At 51.8% G+C, this 17,679-nt stretch overlaps 1 protein-coding gene and 1 long non-coding RNA gene across 8 annotated transcripts; one reads left to right on the forward strand and one right to left on the reverse strand.

The window, feature by feature from the left end:
* Nucleotides 1–799: 799 nt before the first annotated feature.
* Nucleotides 800–9,773, reverse strand: LOC308061553. Of its 3 annotated transcripts, XR_013927265.1 has the most exons (4): nucleotides 9,124–9,709; nucleotides 5,451–5,638; nucleotides 1,352–3,531; nucleotides 800–1,317 (listed from the first exon to the last, which is right to left on the reverse strand). It is a non-coding gene; the product is annotated as an uncharacterized lncRNA (long non-coding RNA). The 3 variants fall into 3 exon arrangements; XR_013927266.1 differs by lacking the exons at nucleotides 800–1,317; nucleotides 1,352–3,531 and adding an exon at nucleotides 4,711–5,286 and having other exon boundaries at nucleotides 9,124–9,773; XR_013927267.1 differs by lacking the exons at nucleotides 800–1,317; nucleotides 1,352–3,531 and having other exon boundaries at nucleotides 5,403–5,638.
* Nucleotides 9,774–9,838: 65 nt separating this feature from the next.
* LOC308061542 (GDP-L-fucose synthase-like) lies at nucleotides 9,839–17,108 on the forward strand. 5 transcript variants are annotated; one of them, XM_080381707.1, is made up of 11 exons: nucleotides 9,839–9,893; nucleotides 10,790–10,951; nucleotides 11,037–11,151; nucleotides 11,368–11,496; nucleotides 11,572–11,645; nucleotides 11,872–12,005; nucleotides 12,182–12,246; nucleotides 12,394–12,552; nucleotides 12,631–12,710; nucleotides 12,914–13,013; nucleotides 13,469–17,108. In XM_080381707.1, the coding sequence occupies exons 2-11, from the start codon at nucleotides 10,803–10,805 to the stop codon at nucleotides 13,472–13,474; spliced, it is 1,011 nt and encodes a 336-aa protein (XP_080237833.1). In that variant the 5' UTR covers nucleotides 9,839–9,893; nucleotides 10,790–10,802; the 3' UTR covers nucleotides 13,475–17,108. The 5 variants fall into 5 exon arrangements, with proteins under 5 accessions (XP_080237833.1, XP_080237831.1, XP_080237830.1 ...); XM_080381705.1 differs by having other exon boundaries at nucleotides 9,842–9,969; XM_080381704.1 differs by having other exon boundaries at nucleotides 9,877–10,031.
* The last annotated feature ends 571 nt before the right edge of the window (nucleotides 17,109–17,679 follow it).

Below are 17,679 nucleotides of genomic sequence, written 5' to 3' on the forward strand. Positions count from 1 at the left end.
GCTGGGAGGTGGCCATGGGTGGGACTGGGGGGTCTTTAAGGTTCCTTTGAACCCAAACCATTCTGTGATTGTGTGTATGCAGGAATTGGAGAGCAGAGTACTGATAGCACAGAGGTGAGGAAAGGTGCAAACAACACAGGTATCACCCGTGTGTTGCTAATTTGCTGATCAGCCACTTGTGTTTGGTCTGCTCAGATGGGCTGTTGCCTGCTGAACGCAGCTGCCCTCTTAGACAGAGCAGCTTTCAGTCTCCTCTCCTGCCTTCAGGATGCCACCTATGTGGGCTTGTTTGTTTTTTTTCCTTAAATCCCTCTCCAGCACCTGTTGACTCGCTGCCCTCACTCCCACAACCCCTGATGCCACCTGCAGACGTAGACAGCAATCCCTGGGGCTTACTCGGGCAGGGATACAAACCCAAACCTGTCCCACAGGCCCTCTCCGCTGCTTCTCCTCCCCAGGGAACGGGGTGGGGGCACAGAGAAACAACCACCAGGCTTGTAAAGCCACCAGAGGCAAAGGGTTGAGACGCTCGAGCGGACTTGGATGCTGTTTTAGTGTGGATGCAGTGAGTATTAGAGCGGGAAAAAGGCAGAGAACGCTGCACCCTCGGCCGGTGGTTACCGTCCCTGGACGGCACAAGCGGAGCCGAGGCACCGGCCGCTGCCCACCCTACTGAAGAGTCACCGCAGAGGAACCAACGCCGCTCCCTGCCCCCTGCCAGACCCAGGGTGGGGGGGACGCGGAGCTTCCAGGCCGTCTGCCGGCGGTGAGCCGGGTGTGGGCAGCCCTGGTGGGGCCCGAGAGCTGAGGGGCGGCGGTGGGGGCCTGCCGGGTGACCGGCATTACGGGGGGGAAGGCGGAGGGGAAGCAGCGGGAAGTGTCTGAATGAGGGAAGGGGTTAAAGAAATTTTAGTAGATCTAATTGCTTAACGATTACCTAGGTGGTTGCTGATAAATAATGCTTTGTTTTACTAACCACTGTGTAAATTAACTGAAGCAAGGAGTCTACTGTTCCTCCTGAAGGACAGTTCCTGATGAGAACTAGCTAAACCCAGCTCTAGTTTGGACAAAGACCAAGGAACAACAGAGTCTGTGCTAGGAGAGAAGGTAAAAAGTTCAGAGCGAGGGAGGCTACCAAAGCCTTCATCCCCAGCACCTCCACGACCACCACCAAGAGGCACCAGGCAAGCGCAGTTGGAAATGACTTCTTGGAGCTAATTTTAATAGGAAGCAGAGACAGGTCATGAATATGTAGGGTGTATTTGGAAACCTTATGTATACGCAACATTTGATTGTATAAATTGAAGCAAATTGGGACTACACCCCCCCACTCACCACCCCCCCACCCCACCCCCCACCCCCCGTGCTGCCCAGCGCTGCATAAACATACCTACTTTACAATCCAGTAAGATTGTGGAGTCTGATTCCGCACATCATGAACTGTCAAATCCTCCCAGCAGCGCCCAGAGTGAGAGCTGTGGTGAGTCCTCTTGTGCTTAACAGTGTCTCTTAAGGACGTTACCAGAATTAAAGCCAAATTTCACTTAATGTTGCAGCTCTTGATCTTCAGATCTTCACTTTCATGAATTTCCCCACCATTCCATCATGCTTGGGAGCTTTGAATAATAACTTTTCTCAGTCTTGTAACACACTCCCTCCCCCCCCCCCCCCCCCCCCCCCGCACCAAGAGATGCTACATTTAATTAGTTTCCTCCCAAAGATGTAAGTCAATAAAATTGAGTTATGATTGTTAAAACCAGAAAAAAAACACCAGTCTTCTAGATCTGGACTATTTCTGAACATGTATTCATCCCATGCAAACATATGTCATCAGGATGTCACCGAAATTGGGAATCAAACCTCTTAATACCAACGTAGTACTAAGCAGTAGGCACTCCTTCACGGCAGCGCTGGGTGCTCAGTGGCATCTCCACAAGTCGAGCACACCTGTGTAGATTTTGCCATTGCATTTACACACAAAATTACAAGGTCGTACACTCCCACTTAACAATGTTTGGTTAGTAATTTGCATATAATTATACTATTTTATGTGCCATCCTTTTCTGTTACTACGCTTGTGCAGGGGAAGGGTCTTCACCTTCACGTGGTTTTTAGAATTATAATGAAGGTAGTTCATTTCAGGACACCTTAAAAGTAAGTTCTGTTGCCAAGTTGGACAGCTGGATATCAGCCTTGCCAAGCTGTCCAGTAACTTATCCTATACCAAATAGAACCTAGGTGCTCCGGTTATGGTCTGGAGAGTAAGGACTAAGGGTATTATGGTCTATAGCATCGGGACTTCAAGTAACGGTCTCGGATAACAAGCAGCACAGCGATTCATACATCATTGGTTAATAAGTGCTAACGTAATTCTAACATGGAGGTTAACTCTTTAAAATCAAAATGCTCTTGTAACTAACGGTTACACAAACACAAAATATAGAAAGATTCAGTAAAACCTTAAGATAATCTGCAACAAGGATGCAGATCATCTGCACAGCATGCTGAGACAAAGGTGAACTCCAAAAGGAAAAAGACACAAGGTCATGAGGCTTTTTGAAGGTCATGAAGCTTTTTGTTTGGTGTGTTGTGGCGGTGTGGTTTGTGGGTGGGGGTGATTTTTTGGGGGTGTGTGTGTGTGAAGTGCAATGTTGGCTGGTGGCAGCCTGTGGAGCTCTGTTGCTGCCTGACTTCTCTCACTCCTCTTTGATGGCTGTAATTGACATCCGGATAATTTTAAAAGAGCAATTAAGTTACCTCCTGCATAAATGTGCTGGTAATACTGGGAAGGTAAATGCTTGAACTAGTAGTGAATAACTTGGCTACAGGTATGAATTCTGAGGGAAGAACAACAATAATAGGAAGCAAAGAGCAGGTTTCTAAAAATTTTGGTGTCAAACACGTAGAACTTCTATTGCCAAATGTTGTTTGTCAGTATGTTCCAAATGGCTATTTTAGGTAAACATAAATTTTCAGGAAATTCAGGGTTGTGTGTAGCAAAGCACGTCCCTCTGTTTATGTGTCCTGCTACAAAAATAGCATCAGTCAATAGCGTGTCCCATGGCAGGGCTGTTGTGCCCCTACTCTCAGCATTGCCACAGTAGTTCTGTGATATGCAGACGTAACAGATGGGTTTAGGAATGGAAGGAGAATGCCTGTTTTCTGTAAGGGCTGTGAATGCTGACCCTATTTTCTGTCTGTTAGTTTCGTGTGCAAGCCATGAAGCTGTTTTATTTTTCTCCCTTGTTCCTGGTCTAAATATTTCTAAAGCTCTTGCTGGTGTGGGTTTGCAATTTGTGTTACTGCATTTTTGTGGAGTTATGGGTGACTTCTGCTGTGGCCAAGGGTCAAGACAGGGTTTTCAGTTGAAAGCTTCAGAAACCACATTCACTGAAATTGGCGTAGGTGAATCTGATCTGGTGTGCGCGGCTGTGCTCGTGGGGATGCTGAGTGGCTCCTCATCAAAACAGCAACACGTGTGTGGACATCCATAGGGTTGTGCTGTGGGTCTGGGAGCGTGCCATATTTTTGCTGTTGAAAGATGGAATAGAGCTGTTAAATTTAAGGGCAGTCAAAAGCTGGTAGGGACCCTGAAGACATTTGGTGGTACAACTGCAGTTTTAAAAGATCTTGACCATTTTGAGAAACAGCCTGGAAAAAAATCATTCCTTTCTTGCAAGAAGGCAGTTCACGAGGACAAATGGGTTACTGTACCCTTTAACAAAAATACTCAACTTGGAATGTATAGGGTGAGGAAATCTTGGCTATATGTAGGCTTGAGAAAATGTATATAGGTATCTGCGTCTCTCTCCTGTGTGTATCTATGACAGTGGTTCTAGTGAAACTGAGATGCCAATGAGTCAAAAAAATGCACAGTTGTCTAAAAAATGCAAAAGCTCTGGTGGCCTTTATCAACAATTATACCAGAAATGATGTAAAATACTTTTTCCTTAACTCAGTTTTAGTCTCCACAAACCTTCACAAAAAAGGGAAGCTTCAGATTCCTACCCAGCTTTATGCTAAAGGATTTTTTCCTCTCTCAGCAGAATGCCAACTGCCACCATTCCACTCTGGTCACCCTTTCTTCTGCCATGAAAGTACAACACAGGCGGAAAGGATCCATAGTGGTCTGCAAGTACTAGGTACGTCTACAGTGTGTGCCTGCATTTTTCCTAAGGTGCTTGCAGTGTGTTATTAAATGTTATTAAATAAATATTAAATGTTAACATTAAAAATGTGCCAACTCTCCTTCTGTAGTTTTTATATGAAATATCTTAACACAAATGCTGAAAATATAATAAGGCCTGTGCTGGAGCATGTTATGCCTATGCAAAGCTTGCTTCCTTCCATTTATTTTCTCTTCCTGAAAACATAATCTTCTGTTTCTGTGTGCTTACTGTTAAATAATACTGAAAACAATTTTATACTGAAAGAGGAAAGAAACCGTTTGTAAGAGTTCGGAAGAAACAGGCTTTGGTTTCATGATAAAGGCTTCACGATTTTTCAGTCAGTAAGTTTTAAAAATACCTTATAGCAGTACTCAAAAACCTTACTGAGATACTAGCATCTGTACTAAAAGCAATCAAGGTCAAAGAAGAGACATGGACAAAACAGGAGAAATCAGCGTTGCTTCTGTGTGTTTTCCACGTTTTTCCAAGAAGCATTAGCAGCTTTGTAACTAGTGACAGTGAGTCCTGATACAGTTTTGATACTTTTTACACTTTTTTTTTTAAAGTCAGTTTCCTTCCTAAAGACCCAAGTGCAGCACATCTTCCAAAAGTTGATAGAATCACTGCTCTTTGGGATCTCAGTTGTAAAAGTCAAGATATAAAAATGTGTTCCTCTACATGCCTCACTCCAGCCAGAAGCATGAGCAAATCTACCAGTCCTTTTTGGTAGCCTTATGTGTTGCAGCACTGGTTCCCACCCACCGCACCCCCCAAAGAAAAACCATATGGGGGAATCTCTAACCTCACTGATTTTTCTGTCATAAATGAAACTTTAAAAAAAAAGTCCAAATTGTATAATTTACAAACTTACTTGCATTGTTTAAACTGTTACTGCCAAAAAGCTGCAGCATACAGTTTATTAGGTGTATTTAAGCAGTTACGTATTTGTTCTAAATGTTTAAAAAGAGAGGCAACTGAGTGTTACGGGGTTTTTCCCAATATTTTGACAGAGTGCTCCAAAGTACTTTATATCTGTCTCGCTTCCATGGCACATTTCCATGGCAGATCAGCATCATCTCTCTTGGGCAGCGCAGCTGGCCAGGTGTCCATCCTAATTCTGTAACACACACAAAACCCCCTAGTCATATTATAACTGTGTCCTTTGGAGATAGATAATTTGATGGTGTCAGTTCACAGCTATGCAAGTTCAATCAATGCAAAAGAAAAACGAAATACTTTTATAGTATGTATTTTATTGGATGTATATAAAGATATACACACCTTTTTGCTATAAAGTGAATTACTGAGGTTTGTTCTTTATTTTTCATTTTATGCTTTAAAGTTTTATGCTTTATTTTCAGCTTTATTGTCCAAGCAAGCAACATGTGCAGCAGTGGCACAAGGACCGTAGCTGCTGGGGTGAATCTCTAAGTGTCGATTCTGATTACGGTATGACCTTGTCCTGCAGCCTGTATGGAAGGTGCTGTGGTTTAACCTGGCAGGCAGCTAAACACCACACAGGTGTTTGTTCACTTTGTCCCCCCACCCCACAGTGGGATGGGAGGAGAGAATTAGGGGGGGGGGGGGAGCGGGGGGAGTAAAATTTGTGGGTTGAGATAAAGACAGTTTAATAGGACAGAAACAGAAGGGCTAATAATAATAACAAAAGAATTAGAATATACAAAAGAAGTGATGCACAATGCAGTTGCTCACCACCTGCTGACTGATGCCCAGCCAGCTCCCGAGCAGTGCCCTGTGGCCAGCTTTTCCCCCAGTTTATACACTGAGCATGATGTCATATGGTATGGAATATCCCGCAGGTCAGTTGGGGTCAGCTGTCCTGGCTGTGTCACCTCCCAGCTTCTTGGACACCCCCAGCCTCCTCACTGGTGGAGTGGGGTGAGAAGCTGAGAAGTCCATGATTTAGCATAAGCACTGCTCAGCAACAGCTAAAACATCCATGTGTTATCAACATTATTCTCATCCTAAATCCAAACCACAGCACGGTACCAGCTGCTGGGAAGAAAGTTGACTCTGCCCAGCCAAAACCAGCACAGAAGGGATAAGAGATTTTCCAACAGCAGCAAGAGTATTTGCTTCTATGCTAAGAACGTGTTCAAAATTGTACCCATCAGTCTTATTACTGGTTTAATTGTTCAGATTGCTCTAGCTTTTAAAGAATGTGTTGTATTTTGAGCTGACCTAGAATCCTCCTTTAGCTCAACTACCATGGTATCCCTAATGCTGAAATATGCTTTAGTTTTTCAGATGTGTGTGTTTGCTTGTGGGTTGCTAAGCACACTGGCGCTAAGGGGCCAGCCCTGTGGCCAGAAGCTCCTGGCTCTGTCCTCAGCAGGTGCCCTGCAGTGCAGCAGTGAGGGCTATCCAGTGGCGAGACTCCAGGACTGATGGGGACCTTGGGCATTTGTTGCCCTGGGGAGCCCGTCCCAGCACGGGAATGGAGTGGGAACATCGTGGAGCAGAGCCTGAGCGAAAGATGTGCCACTGTCCTGGGAATGTTGGCACCATTCTGGAGCATGCTACCCCTGTATCATGGGGCAGCCAACGGCCTGTGGGACAGGCGCTGGAGGGCTGTGACCATCTCAGGAGCTGCTCCCCCTTTATTTTTCTAGCAGAGGTCACCTTTCCTTGGAGGATGTGTACTTACATAAATGGCATTGTTAAAGTAAGGAGCTGCTAGTTGGAGCAGTTTATTTTTGTTTCTTTTTTGTGGAATGAATAAGAAAAGGGGTGTTGGACGGGTGATGATGTCATTTGGGGCACCCCGATGCCACCAGGGGTGCAGTGATGCAGTGCAGCAGCAGGTGAGGGAGGATGGAAGGCTCCCCCCCAAAAGGGGGTGTCGCCTGCCAAAAATGCCTGAAAATTCATGGGGAAGTCTTAAAAAATATTAAACCCTGGAAATATGGGTGTGAGGCACTGAAATAAAAAAGTCTCATTTTTAAATATAGATATAAAAATATTATTCGTTTATATATAGAAAATTATTTTAAAATAAACCCCTGTATCTACTGTATTACATAAAGGATTTTAGAGTCCAGAATAGAGCTACCTATGCTTATGATATTACATAGTAAGTCTAAATAGATATTACATGTAATCTAAATAGATTATATATAAAGTGTAAATAGATATCTAAGTCTAAAGAGATCTATGTGTAGATCTAAGTGTAAATACATAAATCTAAACAGATAATGTAGTCAAAATAGCTATTCTATACAATGTGTTAATACATATTTGTAAGTGTAAACAGAGGTAGGTCTGAGTAGATACACAGTATCTATTTAAACATATACATGTTTACATATATAAATGGAAATAGATAATAGATCTAAAATACATATATTCCTTGAATAAATCTGTGTGTAAATACATACATAACTGTAAATGTCTATTCTATAAAAGGTTTTTGAAATGGAAAGAAACCCTCTTTACAGAAAGGGTTTAAAAACTCAAGCCCCCTCCAAGTATCTCTATGGAAGATAGAAAAGCACTTTCAGAAGCTGCCCCTTCCCCTTTTTCCCAGGGCTAATTCCCTGACAGAGGGAAATTTCCCCTGTGGAGCCACTAAAATGGCACAAAAACACCCCAAAACACCGATTCTGGGTCTGCAATGCAGTGTGGGGCTCCTGGGACGGAGGAATGGATGGACATCCCCCCCCCACACACATCCCCCTCCACACCCCAACACCACACACACACACAGACCCACACACCCCTCACTCACATGATATGGAAAATAATATAGCAAGAGACCTAAAGCTCTGCATCCCCCACTGATGCAGAGGAGCTCAGCAAGAACGTGGTAAGGAGCCTTCTGGCAAAGACGTGCTAAATGTGAAAAGAAACAAACTGTTGAAGAGATAAGACTCACGGATACTAGAAATATGAGCAAAAGAAGGGTAACGGTAACAGCGGTAGCGGGAGATCTACTCAAATGCCCCCCTCCCCCGAGGGAGGCGGGTCCCACGCTAGGAGCATGCGTAGTGAATTAAAAAGGCGCTGTACCTTTAAATCGAAGCGGGGAAGAAACTAACGGATAATTAATTACGAGGCTCAACTTTGGGCGGAACCAGCCAACTGACCTGTATGAACGTGCGCTGCATTGGACTGGGTGTGCAAGTCAGGGGGAGCGCTCCCCGGGCACCCAGCGCTGCCCCCGGCACCCAGCGCTGCCCCGGGCACCCAGCGCTGCCCCCGGCACCCAGCGCTGCCCCCGGCACCCAGCGCTCCCCGGGCACCCAGCGCTGCCCCCGGCACCCAGCGCTGCCCGGGCACCCAGCGCTGCCCCCGGCACCCAGCGCTGCCCCCGGCACCCAGCGCTGCCCGGGCACCCAGCGCTGCCCCCGGCACCCAGCGCTCCCCGGGCACCCAGCGCTGCCCCCGGCACCCAGCGCTCCCCGGCACCCAGCGCTGCCCCCGGCACCCAGCGCTCCCCGGGCACCCAGCGCTGCCCCCGGGCACCCAGCGCTGCCCCCCGCACCCAGCGCTCCCCGGCACCCAGCGCTGCCCCCGGCACCCAGCGCTCCCCGGGCACCCAGCGCTGCCCCCCGCACCCAGCGCTGCCCCCGGCACCCAGCGCTCCCCGGGCACCCAGCGCTGCCCCCGGCACCCAGCGCTCCCCGGGCACCCAGCGCTGCCCCCGGCACCCAGCGCTGCCCCCGGCACCCAGCGCTGCCCCCCGCACCCAGCGCTGCCCCCGGCACCCAGCGCTCCCCGGGCACCCAGCGCTGCCCCCGGCACCCAGCGCTGCCCGGGCACCCAGCGCTGCCCCCGGCACCCAGCGCTGCCCCCGGCACCCAGCGCTCCCCGGGCACCCAGCGCTGCCCCCGGCACCCAGCGCTCCCCGGGCACCCAGCGCTGCCCCCGGCACCCAGCGCTGCCCCCGGGCACCCAGCGCTGCCCCCGGCACCCAGCGCTGCAGGAACCGCACCTGCTCGGTCACCTCCCGCGGGCTGGGACGGTTGTGTCCGCAAGCCAGAGGAGGGAGGAAGGGAGCGGAACATCTGTAATACCCGGCTGCTCCTCGACGTCGGGGCCAAGTCTCCTTGGGGGAAAAGCTGAAATTCCTGGCGGGGTCTCCCTTCATCCCATTCTTTATCGGCTTAATTAAGGGCGGTGCAAGGCCCGGCCTTTGCCTCCCGGCAATGCCGAAGGAAAAGGTGAAGGAAAAGCCGGCATCCCCCATTTGAAACCCTCCCGACCCGCCGGAAAGCTCCGCTCATTTTCAGTCTCAGTGTAGGTGAATTAAAGATGATTAAACCTTTTCTCATCGAAATCCCTTTGGAGAAGCCCTTGGCGCTGGGGAAGAGGGAGGGGACCCTGTGCGCCCCCTTCCCTTCCCCTGCACGCCCTGTGCAGCCCTGCAAGTGCCGGGGCTTGCGCCAGCGCCCCCTAACCCGTGGGGAGCGGTGCCGGTGGCCCCGGTGCCGTGGTGGGTTCCGCTGACTCCGGGCGCGGACTCCATTTCCCGAGGAGCCGAGCGGCGGCGCCCGGTGACGGCGGCAGAAAGCGCGGCCGAGCCGAGCCGAGCCGCGCCGCGCCGAATCCAGCCGAGCCGCCGCCGAAGCCAGCCGAGCCGCCGCCGAATCCAGGCCGAGCCGCGCCGAATCCAGCCGAGCCGCCGCCGAATCCAGCCGAGCCGCCGCCGAATCCGGCCGAGCCGCCGCCGAATTCGGCCGAGCCGCGCCGACCCCCGCGCCGGTGTGAGAGTGGACCCCCCCCGCCCACTGGAGTGTTTGTGGGGGCAGTCCCCCTCACGCGGGGGTGCTGAGGGGGGGTGGTGTAGAAGCGGGGTGTCCCCAAAGAGGAGGGACAGTACGGCGGGGAGAGCCGCAGGGGGTATGAGGGGTGTAAGGGCCCCCGCGGTGAGGCTCGGAGTTGGGGTGGGGTCGGCGCTGCGGGAGGGGCCTGGGTGCAGGGAGGAGTGGGGTGCAGAGCTGGGACTGGGGGTGCGGGGAGGTGGGTGCAGAGCTGGGACTGGGGGTGCGGGGAGGTGTGGGGTGCAGAGCTGGGACTGGGGGTGCGGGGAGGTGGGTGCAGAGCTGGGACTGGGGGTGCAAACCTGGGACTTGGGTTGCAGGGGAGGAGTGGGGTGCAGAGCTGGGACGGGGGGTGCAGGGGAGGCTCGGGGTGCAGAGCTGGGTGCAGAGGGGTTTTGGGGTGCAGACCTGGGACTGCGGGGCGGTTGGGTGTCAGGGTGCGCCTCCGTTTCGGGAGGCCGGGCAGTGCCGTGCTGCGTGGCACGGTCTGGCCCCAGCCCTGGTGCGGCGTGTGCACGGGGACCCCGCGGGCCACCAGCCAGTTCCATTAATTAGCAACTACAGCTGATAGAGTTTCTGCTGCCCTGACCTGGCCACGTCACCACCAAGCACACTGCTTCCGCTTTGGTTTTTGCTTTTGCTGGCAGAAGCAGATCAAAGCCCACCTCCCCCCCCCCAAAAAAAAAAAAAAAAAAAAAGCCCGCCAGCCTGATGTGTGGCTGATGGTCATGGTTGATGCTCATGGGCACCCACACCACGGAGGGGGTGAGCTTGGTGGGCTGTAGTGGGGTGCACCACAAGGTGACCCCAGCTTAGCCCCCCCCCAACTCCCCACAGGGTTTTGGCCACAATGGAGGGGGCTGGGCTGGTGGGCAAGCGCATCCTGGTGACGGGTGGCACTGGCTTGGTGGGAAGAGCCATCGAGAAGGTGGTGGCTGATGGAGAGGGGCAGCCGGATGAGGAGTGGATCTTTGTGTCCTCCAGAGATGCTGACTTGACGTGAGTTGACTCTGTGGGTTTTTTACTTGGAAAGCCCCAAGTCTGCTCTCTTGACTCCACTGAACCCCCAAATTTCCTGTCCCAGGAGCACCACAGAGACCAAAGCCCTGTTTGAGAAGCACAAGCCCACCCATGTCATCCACCTGGCTGCCATGGTCGGAGGCCTCTTCAGAAACATCCGCTACAACCTGGATTTTTGGGTGAGCACCCGGGAATCAGGTACTGACAGGGTCCCCGTGGATGCTGCAATACTCTGCCCTCCCTGAGCTGGGACATGGGGACACAACTTGCTCTGCTTCCAAAATCCAAACCAGAGCTCCTCTGGTTTCTAGAGTTATTAATGAGTTATTACCCATAGGGTGCAGGGTTTTGGGGGTCCCCCACCCTGCAGATCTGAGAAATCTCTCCATCCCCAGAGGAGAAACATACTCATCAACGACAATGTCCTGCACTCGGCATATGAGACAGGGGTGCAGAAGGTGGTCTCCTGCCTCTCCACCTGCATCTTCCCAGACAAGACGACATACCCCATTGATGAGAGCATGGTGAGCATCTCTGTCCCTAGGCACGTCCCAGGAGACATCCCTGCCCTGCTTAATTCTCTTCTCTCCTATCCCCAGATTCACAATGGGCCACCTCACAGCTCCAACTTTGGCTACTCCTATGCCAAGAGGATGATCGACATCCAGAATAGGTGCGTGTTGGGGAGGAGGGGAGGCGAGGCATGGGAGAGTTCTTGCAGGCTGTGAGCACCCACCGGTTATCAGGCCCAGGGGAATCCCCTGGGACTCCCAGGAATTAAACTGAGCTGGGGAGGTACCTGGGCTCAGCAGATGGAAATGCCACTAGCCAAAGTCTTCTGGAGACATCTTTGTGCTGGAGGGGGTGAGCCCACCCACACCTTCCCTGCTCTCACCCAGGGGCTACTTTGAGCAGCATGGCTGCCGCTTCACCGCTGTCATCCCCACCAATGTCTTTGGGCCACATGACAACTTCAACATCGAGGATGGGCATGTCTTGCCCGGGCTCATCCACAAGGTCTACCTGGCCAAACGTGAGTGTAGCAGGACCTCTTGTGGCCTTTTTTGAGAGTGTTGGGTTGTTGTGGGTTTTTTTTGTTGGTTTGTTTTTTTTTTCCCTCCTGCCTGCTTAATCAGCTGTTCTGCAGAGTAGCCAGGGTGGGTGGAGGTAGCTCAAGTGCTCATGGACACACTTTCCTTCCTCCTGCAGAAACTGGCTCTGCTCTGACTGTCTGGGGCACTGGCAAGCCCAGAAGACAGTTCATCTACTCTCTGGTATGCATGGCCTCAGGGACCTCTGGGAGCACTCACCTCCCACAGCTTGGGGAGGGCAGAGTAGGGGGCCGGGGGTGGGTTGGGGTGGGTGGGTGGGGAGCAGTGGCTGGATTTCAGCAGGGTCTGAGCCCACCTGGGTTGTCCCAGGAAGCATTGGCCATCCTCAGGGTTGGGTCCCCTTGTGATGGGAGGGCTGGGGGACAGCAGCCACCCCCCAAGAGCCATCTACCCCTCCACAGGACCTGGCCCGGCTCTTCCTTTGGGTCCTGCGGGAATATGATGAGGTGGAGCCCATCATTTTGTCAGGTAAGCACTGCCCATCCCTGCCACAACCCTGCCTCCAGCCTCTTCAAGAGGATGGGAGAATCATGTCCTGCTTCATAGTGGGAGAAGAAGATGAAGTGTCCATCAGGGAGGCAGCAGAGGCAATTGTGGAGGCCATGGACTTCAGGGGAGAGCTTGTTGTATCCTTTACCACAGACTGGCTTCCCCTTGCTTGCAGGGCTGCTACAGCATGGGGGCGACCCCACTTTCCATCAGCAGCCACAGGGCTCCAGGGGAGATGCTGTGATCCAGAGCATTGCTCCTGCTGCCCCAGCCAGGACACAGCGGGGCAGAACAAGACCCATCTTTCCCCTTTGGTTTCCCTTAATCCTTCCCATCCCAGTTTGATACCACCAAGGCAGATGGGCAGTTCAAGAAGACAGCCAGCAATGCCAAGCTGCGGCGCTACCTACCCAGCTTCCAGTTCACACCCTTCAGGCAAGGTGAGATGGGAGGCTCCACCAAACATGGAGGTCCTACCCACTGCAGTTCGCTTTGATGGCATCAGGGTGGTCCAGCCTTTCAACTCTTAAAGGGGGCTCAGAAAGATGGGGACTGACTTTTTAGTAGGTCTTGTAGTGATAGGACAAGGGGTAATGGTTTTAAACTAAAAAAGGGTAGATTCAAACTAGATAAAAGGAAATTTTTTATACTGAAGGTGGTGAGACACTGCATCAAGTTGCCTAGAGGGGTGGTAGATGTCCCATCCCTGAAAACATTCAAGGTCATGTTAGATGGGGCTCTGAGCAACCTGATCTAGTTAAAGATGTCCCTGCCCATGGCAGGGGGGTTGGACTAGATGACCTTTAGAGGTCCCTTCCAACCCAAACCGTTCTGTGAGTCTTTGAACAAACTGCATTCCCAATCCCAAAACCCATCCCATCTTCTCCCTCCCCAGCTGTGAAGGAGACCTGTGCCTGGTTCAACACCAACTACGCCAACGCCAGGAAGTGACAGGCCAACACAGCACTGGCACCGGCATCATCCTCTTCAACTCAGGGTTGTCCTTTTTTTGGGGTAGAGGACTGGGCTGGGGGAGTGCCAGTCACATTTCCAAAGTAAAAGGGGGTCAGAGCCCAGTGAGCAGCCCCCACATTCTTGCCCACTGCTGGGAGCAGCACAGGATGCCCAGGGGAGGAAGTCTGGGGCACCCCAAAGGTGCTGACACCCCAGACCAGTTAGTAGCAGCCAGCTGGAGCCACCACTATCAGCCACCTTGGCTGTGTGCAAGAGTCTGGTGGTTCTGGCTGAGCTGTAATGAGCTATGCTGCTAATTGCCTGTAATTAGGCTGTAATAAAGGGAAGGTGATCAGGGTTCCTCTGGCACAGGAATGGCAGCTGGGCATTTGCTGTTGCTTTTGGCACATGCGGATGGTCCAAAAGCCCCAGCATCAGGGGGACCAGAATGAGGAAGGCGCCAGCTGTAAATATGGCATTTATTAAAATATTTCAAAATAGCATAAAACCGATAAGATGAGGAGCATCCACCCTGCAGCACAGTCCTGTATCCATGTCAAATTGCACCCTTAGGGTTCTGAGCACCATTCTGCCAGGATCTAGAAGCCAAAAAAAGGTTTTAAACTTCTCTGGGAGGGGGGCAGAGGGTCAAACACGGAGGTATGAGTCCCTGACCAAGCCGCTGCATGAGGCTTAACCAGTGGTGTGGAGATGGCAGAAATCCTGCCCATGGATGGCTTCTTTCCAGCATTGCTGCTCGGCCCCGATGAGCCCCTGGCATGGGGACCATAGGGACAGTAAGGACCTACAGAGGGAGGAGAGACCTGTCAGCACCCCAGGAAGCCCCCAGTGGGACTGTCCCCCCACGGCTGGGTCACTGGCTGCACCCTGAGGTGACCCCAGCCCCTGATGTCCCTGGAGAAGGGATGTCCTCTATGGTTGGTACTCGTATGTCGCTGGCTAGAGGCTGGCTCAGGCTGCAGGGTTTGGACTCCCAGCACTTCCCACCACCCATGGCTGGCTCCAGCATCACCTGGCTGAGGAAGAAGGGGTTTAGACAGGGCATCCTGCAGCCCTGCAGGAGATGTCCCTTGTCCCCTGATGACATGTAGGTCTTACAGGATGTGCCTTGGCCATCATTGCAGGACACACACCGCCACCCAGAATTTCTCCCTGTGTGTCACATCCCCAGCCCTGGCTCCTCTTCCAGTGAGGTATCCTGCACCCAGAGGTGCACTGACAACGAGGACACCCCAGCCCCAGAGGGCCTGACCCTCAGGGGGACCTAGCTGGCCCCCAGGAGCAGGGTCTGGCTGAATCTGGGGACATCCCACCCAGCTCAGGCTTACCCTACATGAGCTTAGCTTTGTCCTCCAGCCACCAGGGATGGGTGACACCTGCCCTGCTAAGCCAAGGAGGCCCACTGCCATCACTAGATGCTGCTCCAGGCATGAGAGCCCTGCAAGAACATGGCATGGGTGGTGACACATTCCCAGCGCTGCTATTGCTAGGTAGACAGTGGGGACACCCTGGAATGCTGTGCATACCCTAGCATAGCTTGGAGATGCTCTGGGGTAAAACATGCCCCAGCATAGGATGGGGACATGCTGGGGCTTCAGATCCCTGTCCTAGAGCCACTACACCTCCCACCTCATGGTCGTCTCTCCCATGTCCCCCTGCCCAGACAGCTCTCACCTTGCAGGCAGCACATCTCCATCCTGTCCAGCTCCTCCTGCAACAGCTTCATTTCACACTCCCTGGGTGGGAAAAAGGAGAACTAGAGTCTCATGGCCTTGGTGGCTTCTGTGTAACCATCACGATAGCAGCCCACTCACCAGCCTCCCCTCGCCATCCTCTGGGCAGAAATAGAGCAAGGATCTAGGTTGAGGTGGCAAAAAGCTATCAAGATGTGTGCTGCCCACACCTCCTGTGGGCCAGCAGCCCACCCCTCTCCTCCTGAGAGCCAGCAGCCCAGCCTAGCCCACTCCACATGAAGACCAGCAGCCTTCCCCTCCTCTCTCTTCTCCTCTCCTCCCATTCCCACCCATAACCTCCCCACCGCTCTCCTGTCCTGTCTCATCTCGTCTCGTCTCCTCTATTCTACACCCCTCTCTCCTCTCCTCTCCCGTCCCCTCTCGTCCTTCCTTCTACACCCTGCCCATCTCCTCCTCCCCTCCCCTCCTCGATTCCCCCCTCGTCGGTTCCCCTCTGCCCCCCCTCTTAATTCCTCCCCTCTTCTCCCCTCCTCGCCTCTCCCCGCCTCCCCTCCCTTCCCCACTCTTGCCCTCCCCACCCCTCCCCTCGCCTCTCTCTACCTCGCCTGGCCTCCTCTCCTCCCCTCTCCTCCTTTCCTCTCACCTCCCCTCTCCCCTCCCTTCCCCATACATCCCCTCTCCTCCCCTCCCCTCCCCATACTTCCCTTCCTTCCTCTCCCTCTCTACCCCTCTCCTCCCCTGCCCTCCTATCCATTCCCCACCCCCATCCTCTACTCTCCTTTCTTCTCCAGTTCCCCACCCCTCCCCTCTCCTGCCCTCACCACCCCTCCCCAACTCCCCTCCTCTGCTCTCCTTTCCTCCAGTCTCTCCCACACCCTTCCCCTCCACACTGCTTCCCTCCCCTTACTTAGGCTTCCCAAAAGTTTTCATACTTTGCGTTGTTGGTTAGTAGGCTTAGGACATTTAAGTTACCTAGGATTATGGCCGTTACAGTGTATAGTTTTAGCATGTTTAGGGGGAGAAATTCAGATTCCTGAAATCTGGTGAAGGTGCTAGTTGAGGTAAGTTTAGGCCCTAAAACTCGTTGAAAGTTCTAATGGTGAAGACTTGATGTACTGAGGCCTGAGCAACAGACCCTCAGCCAAAGTTGGCCTTTAGATGAACCTACCAACGGAATGTTATGAAGAGAGAGATATGTGTATATATTTAGTATTCTATCATGAGTGAAAGAGGCGTGATCCTTAGTGAACTATGTATGATCCTTAGCGAAAGATGTAGCTGAAGATAAACTGGAATCATGAGTGAAGAGATAGCACATCCTTCCTTGCTTAGAGGCAGGTCGCCAAGGCCATGAATCCAGCTGTTTGGCCTTGTTTGGAACTGGGTGGTCAAAATCCAGTAGATAAAGGAAACTCCCTCAGGTCCTCCCTGAGCCCTGGCCAGGCTTTGGTGGGATCTGAGGGGAGAGTGAAACCAGGTGTTTCCACATTTGCAATTAGGTGGGCTTTTTTATTCAATAGGACAAATGCTGGACACTCTTGCAGCGACTTTAGAGACCTTGCCTATGAGGGGACACCCTGTGTAGGACTCCCCCATTGCCAGGAGAGGCTGTCCACATCCTTGCTGCAAGAGGGGCTCCACAGCACCTGTGGACCTGGAGGACAGTAATGTATTAAGGCAATTGGTATATGTATCTTCCTTCATCGCTATAGCTAACCTGGAGTAGTAATGATTAGGTCCATTGCCTTGCTTATCTGTTCTATTTCTTGAATCAGGGTATTGTAGGCTCATCCTTTTTGTATGTGCGTATTGCCTTCTTTTCTGTATGAATGTGAAACCAACAGTAAATAAAGGTTATTTTCTCTATTGGTGTCTGTGTGCTATCTAGCGACCTCACCATGTGACAAAACAAGGCCTTTAGTGAAAACAGTTTAGGCCCTACTTGTCGACGAAGGCCCTAACTGAGGTAAGTTTAGGCCTTAAAACACAGCAAAGGCTCTATCTGAGGTAAGTTGAAGTCCTGAAACTCATCACAGGCCCTAACTGAAGTAAGCGTAGGCCCTAAAACTCGACAAATGTCTTAAATGAGGTAATTTTAGGCAATAAAACTTGGTGAAGGCCTGAAAACTGGGCAAAGGTCCAAACTGGGGTAAATTTAAGCCCTAAATCTCTCTGAAGCCCCTAACTGAGATTAGTTAATCCCTAAAACCCAGCAATGGCTCTAAATAAGGTAAGTTTCTGGCCTAAAACTCAGCAAAGGACAGAAAACTTGGCAGAGACTCCAACTGAGGTAAATTCAGTTCCTGAAACCCAGTGCAGGCCCTAACTGAAATAAGTTTAGGCTTAAAACATGGTAAAGGCCCTAACAGAGTTAAGTTGAAGTCCAGGAATCTGGCACAGGCCCTAACTAAGGTAAGTTTTTGTCCTGAACTCGGTG

Source organism: Falco punctatus (genome assembly GCF_963210335.1).
Source record: "Falco punctatus genome assembly, chromosome: 3".
NCBI lineage: Eukaryota > Metazoa > Chordata > Aves > Falconiformes > Falconidae > Falco > Falco punctatus.

What these genes read in the sequence shown, in the direction of transcription:
- LOC308061542 (XM_080381707.1), top strand. Translation starts at nt 10,803, where the DNA reads ATGGAGGGGGCTGGGCTGGTGGGCAAGCGCATCCTGGTGACGGGTGGC. An exon ending in TCCAGAGATGCTGACTTGAC is followed by an intron (nt 10,952 to 11,036) that starts GTGAGTTGACTC and finishes TTCCTGTCCCAG; the next exon opens with GAGCACCACAGAGACCAAAG. An exon ending in GACAGTTCATCTACTCTCTG is followed by an intron (nt 12,247 to 12,393) that starts GTATGCATGGCC and finishes GGGTTGTCCCAG; the next exon opens with GAAGCATTGGCCATCCTCAG.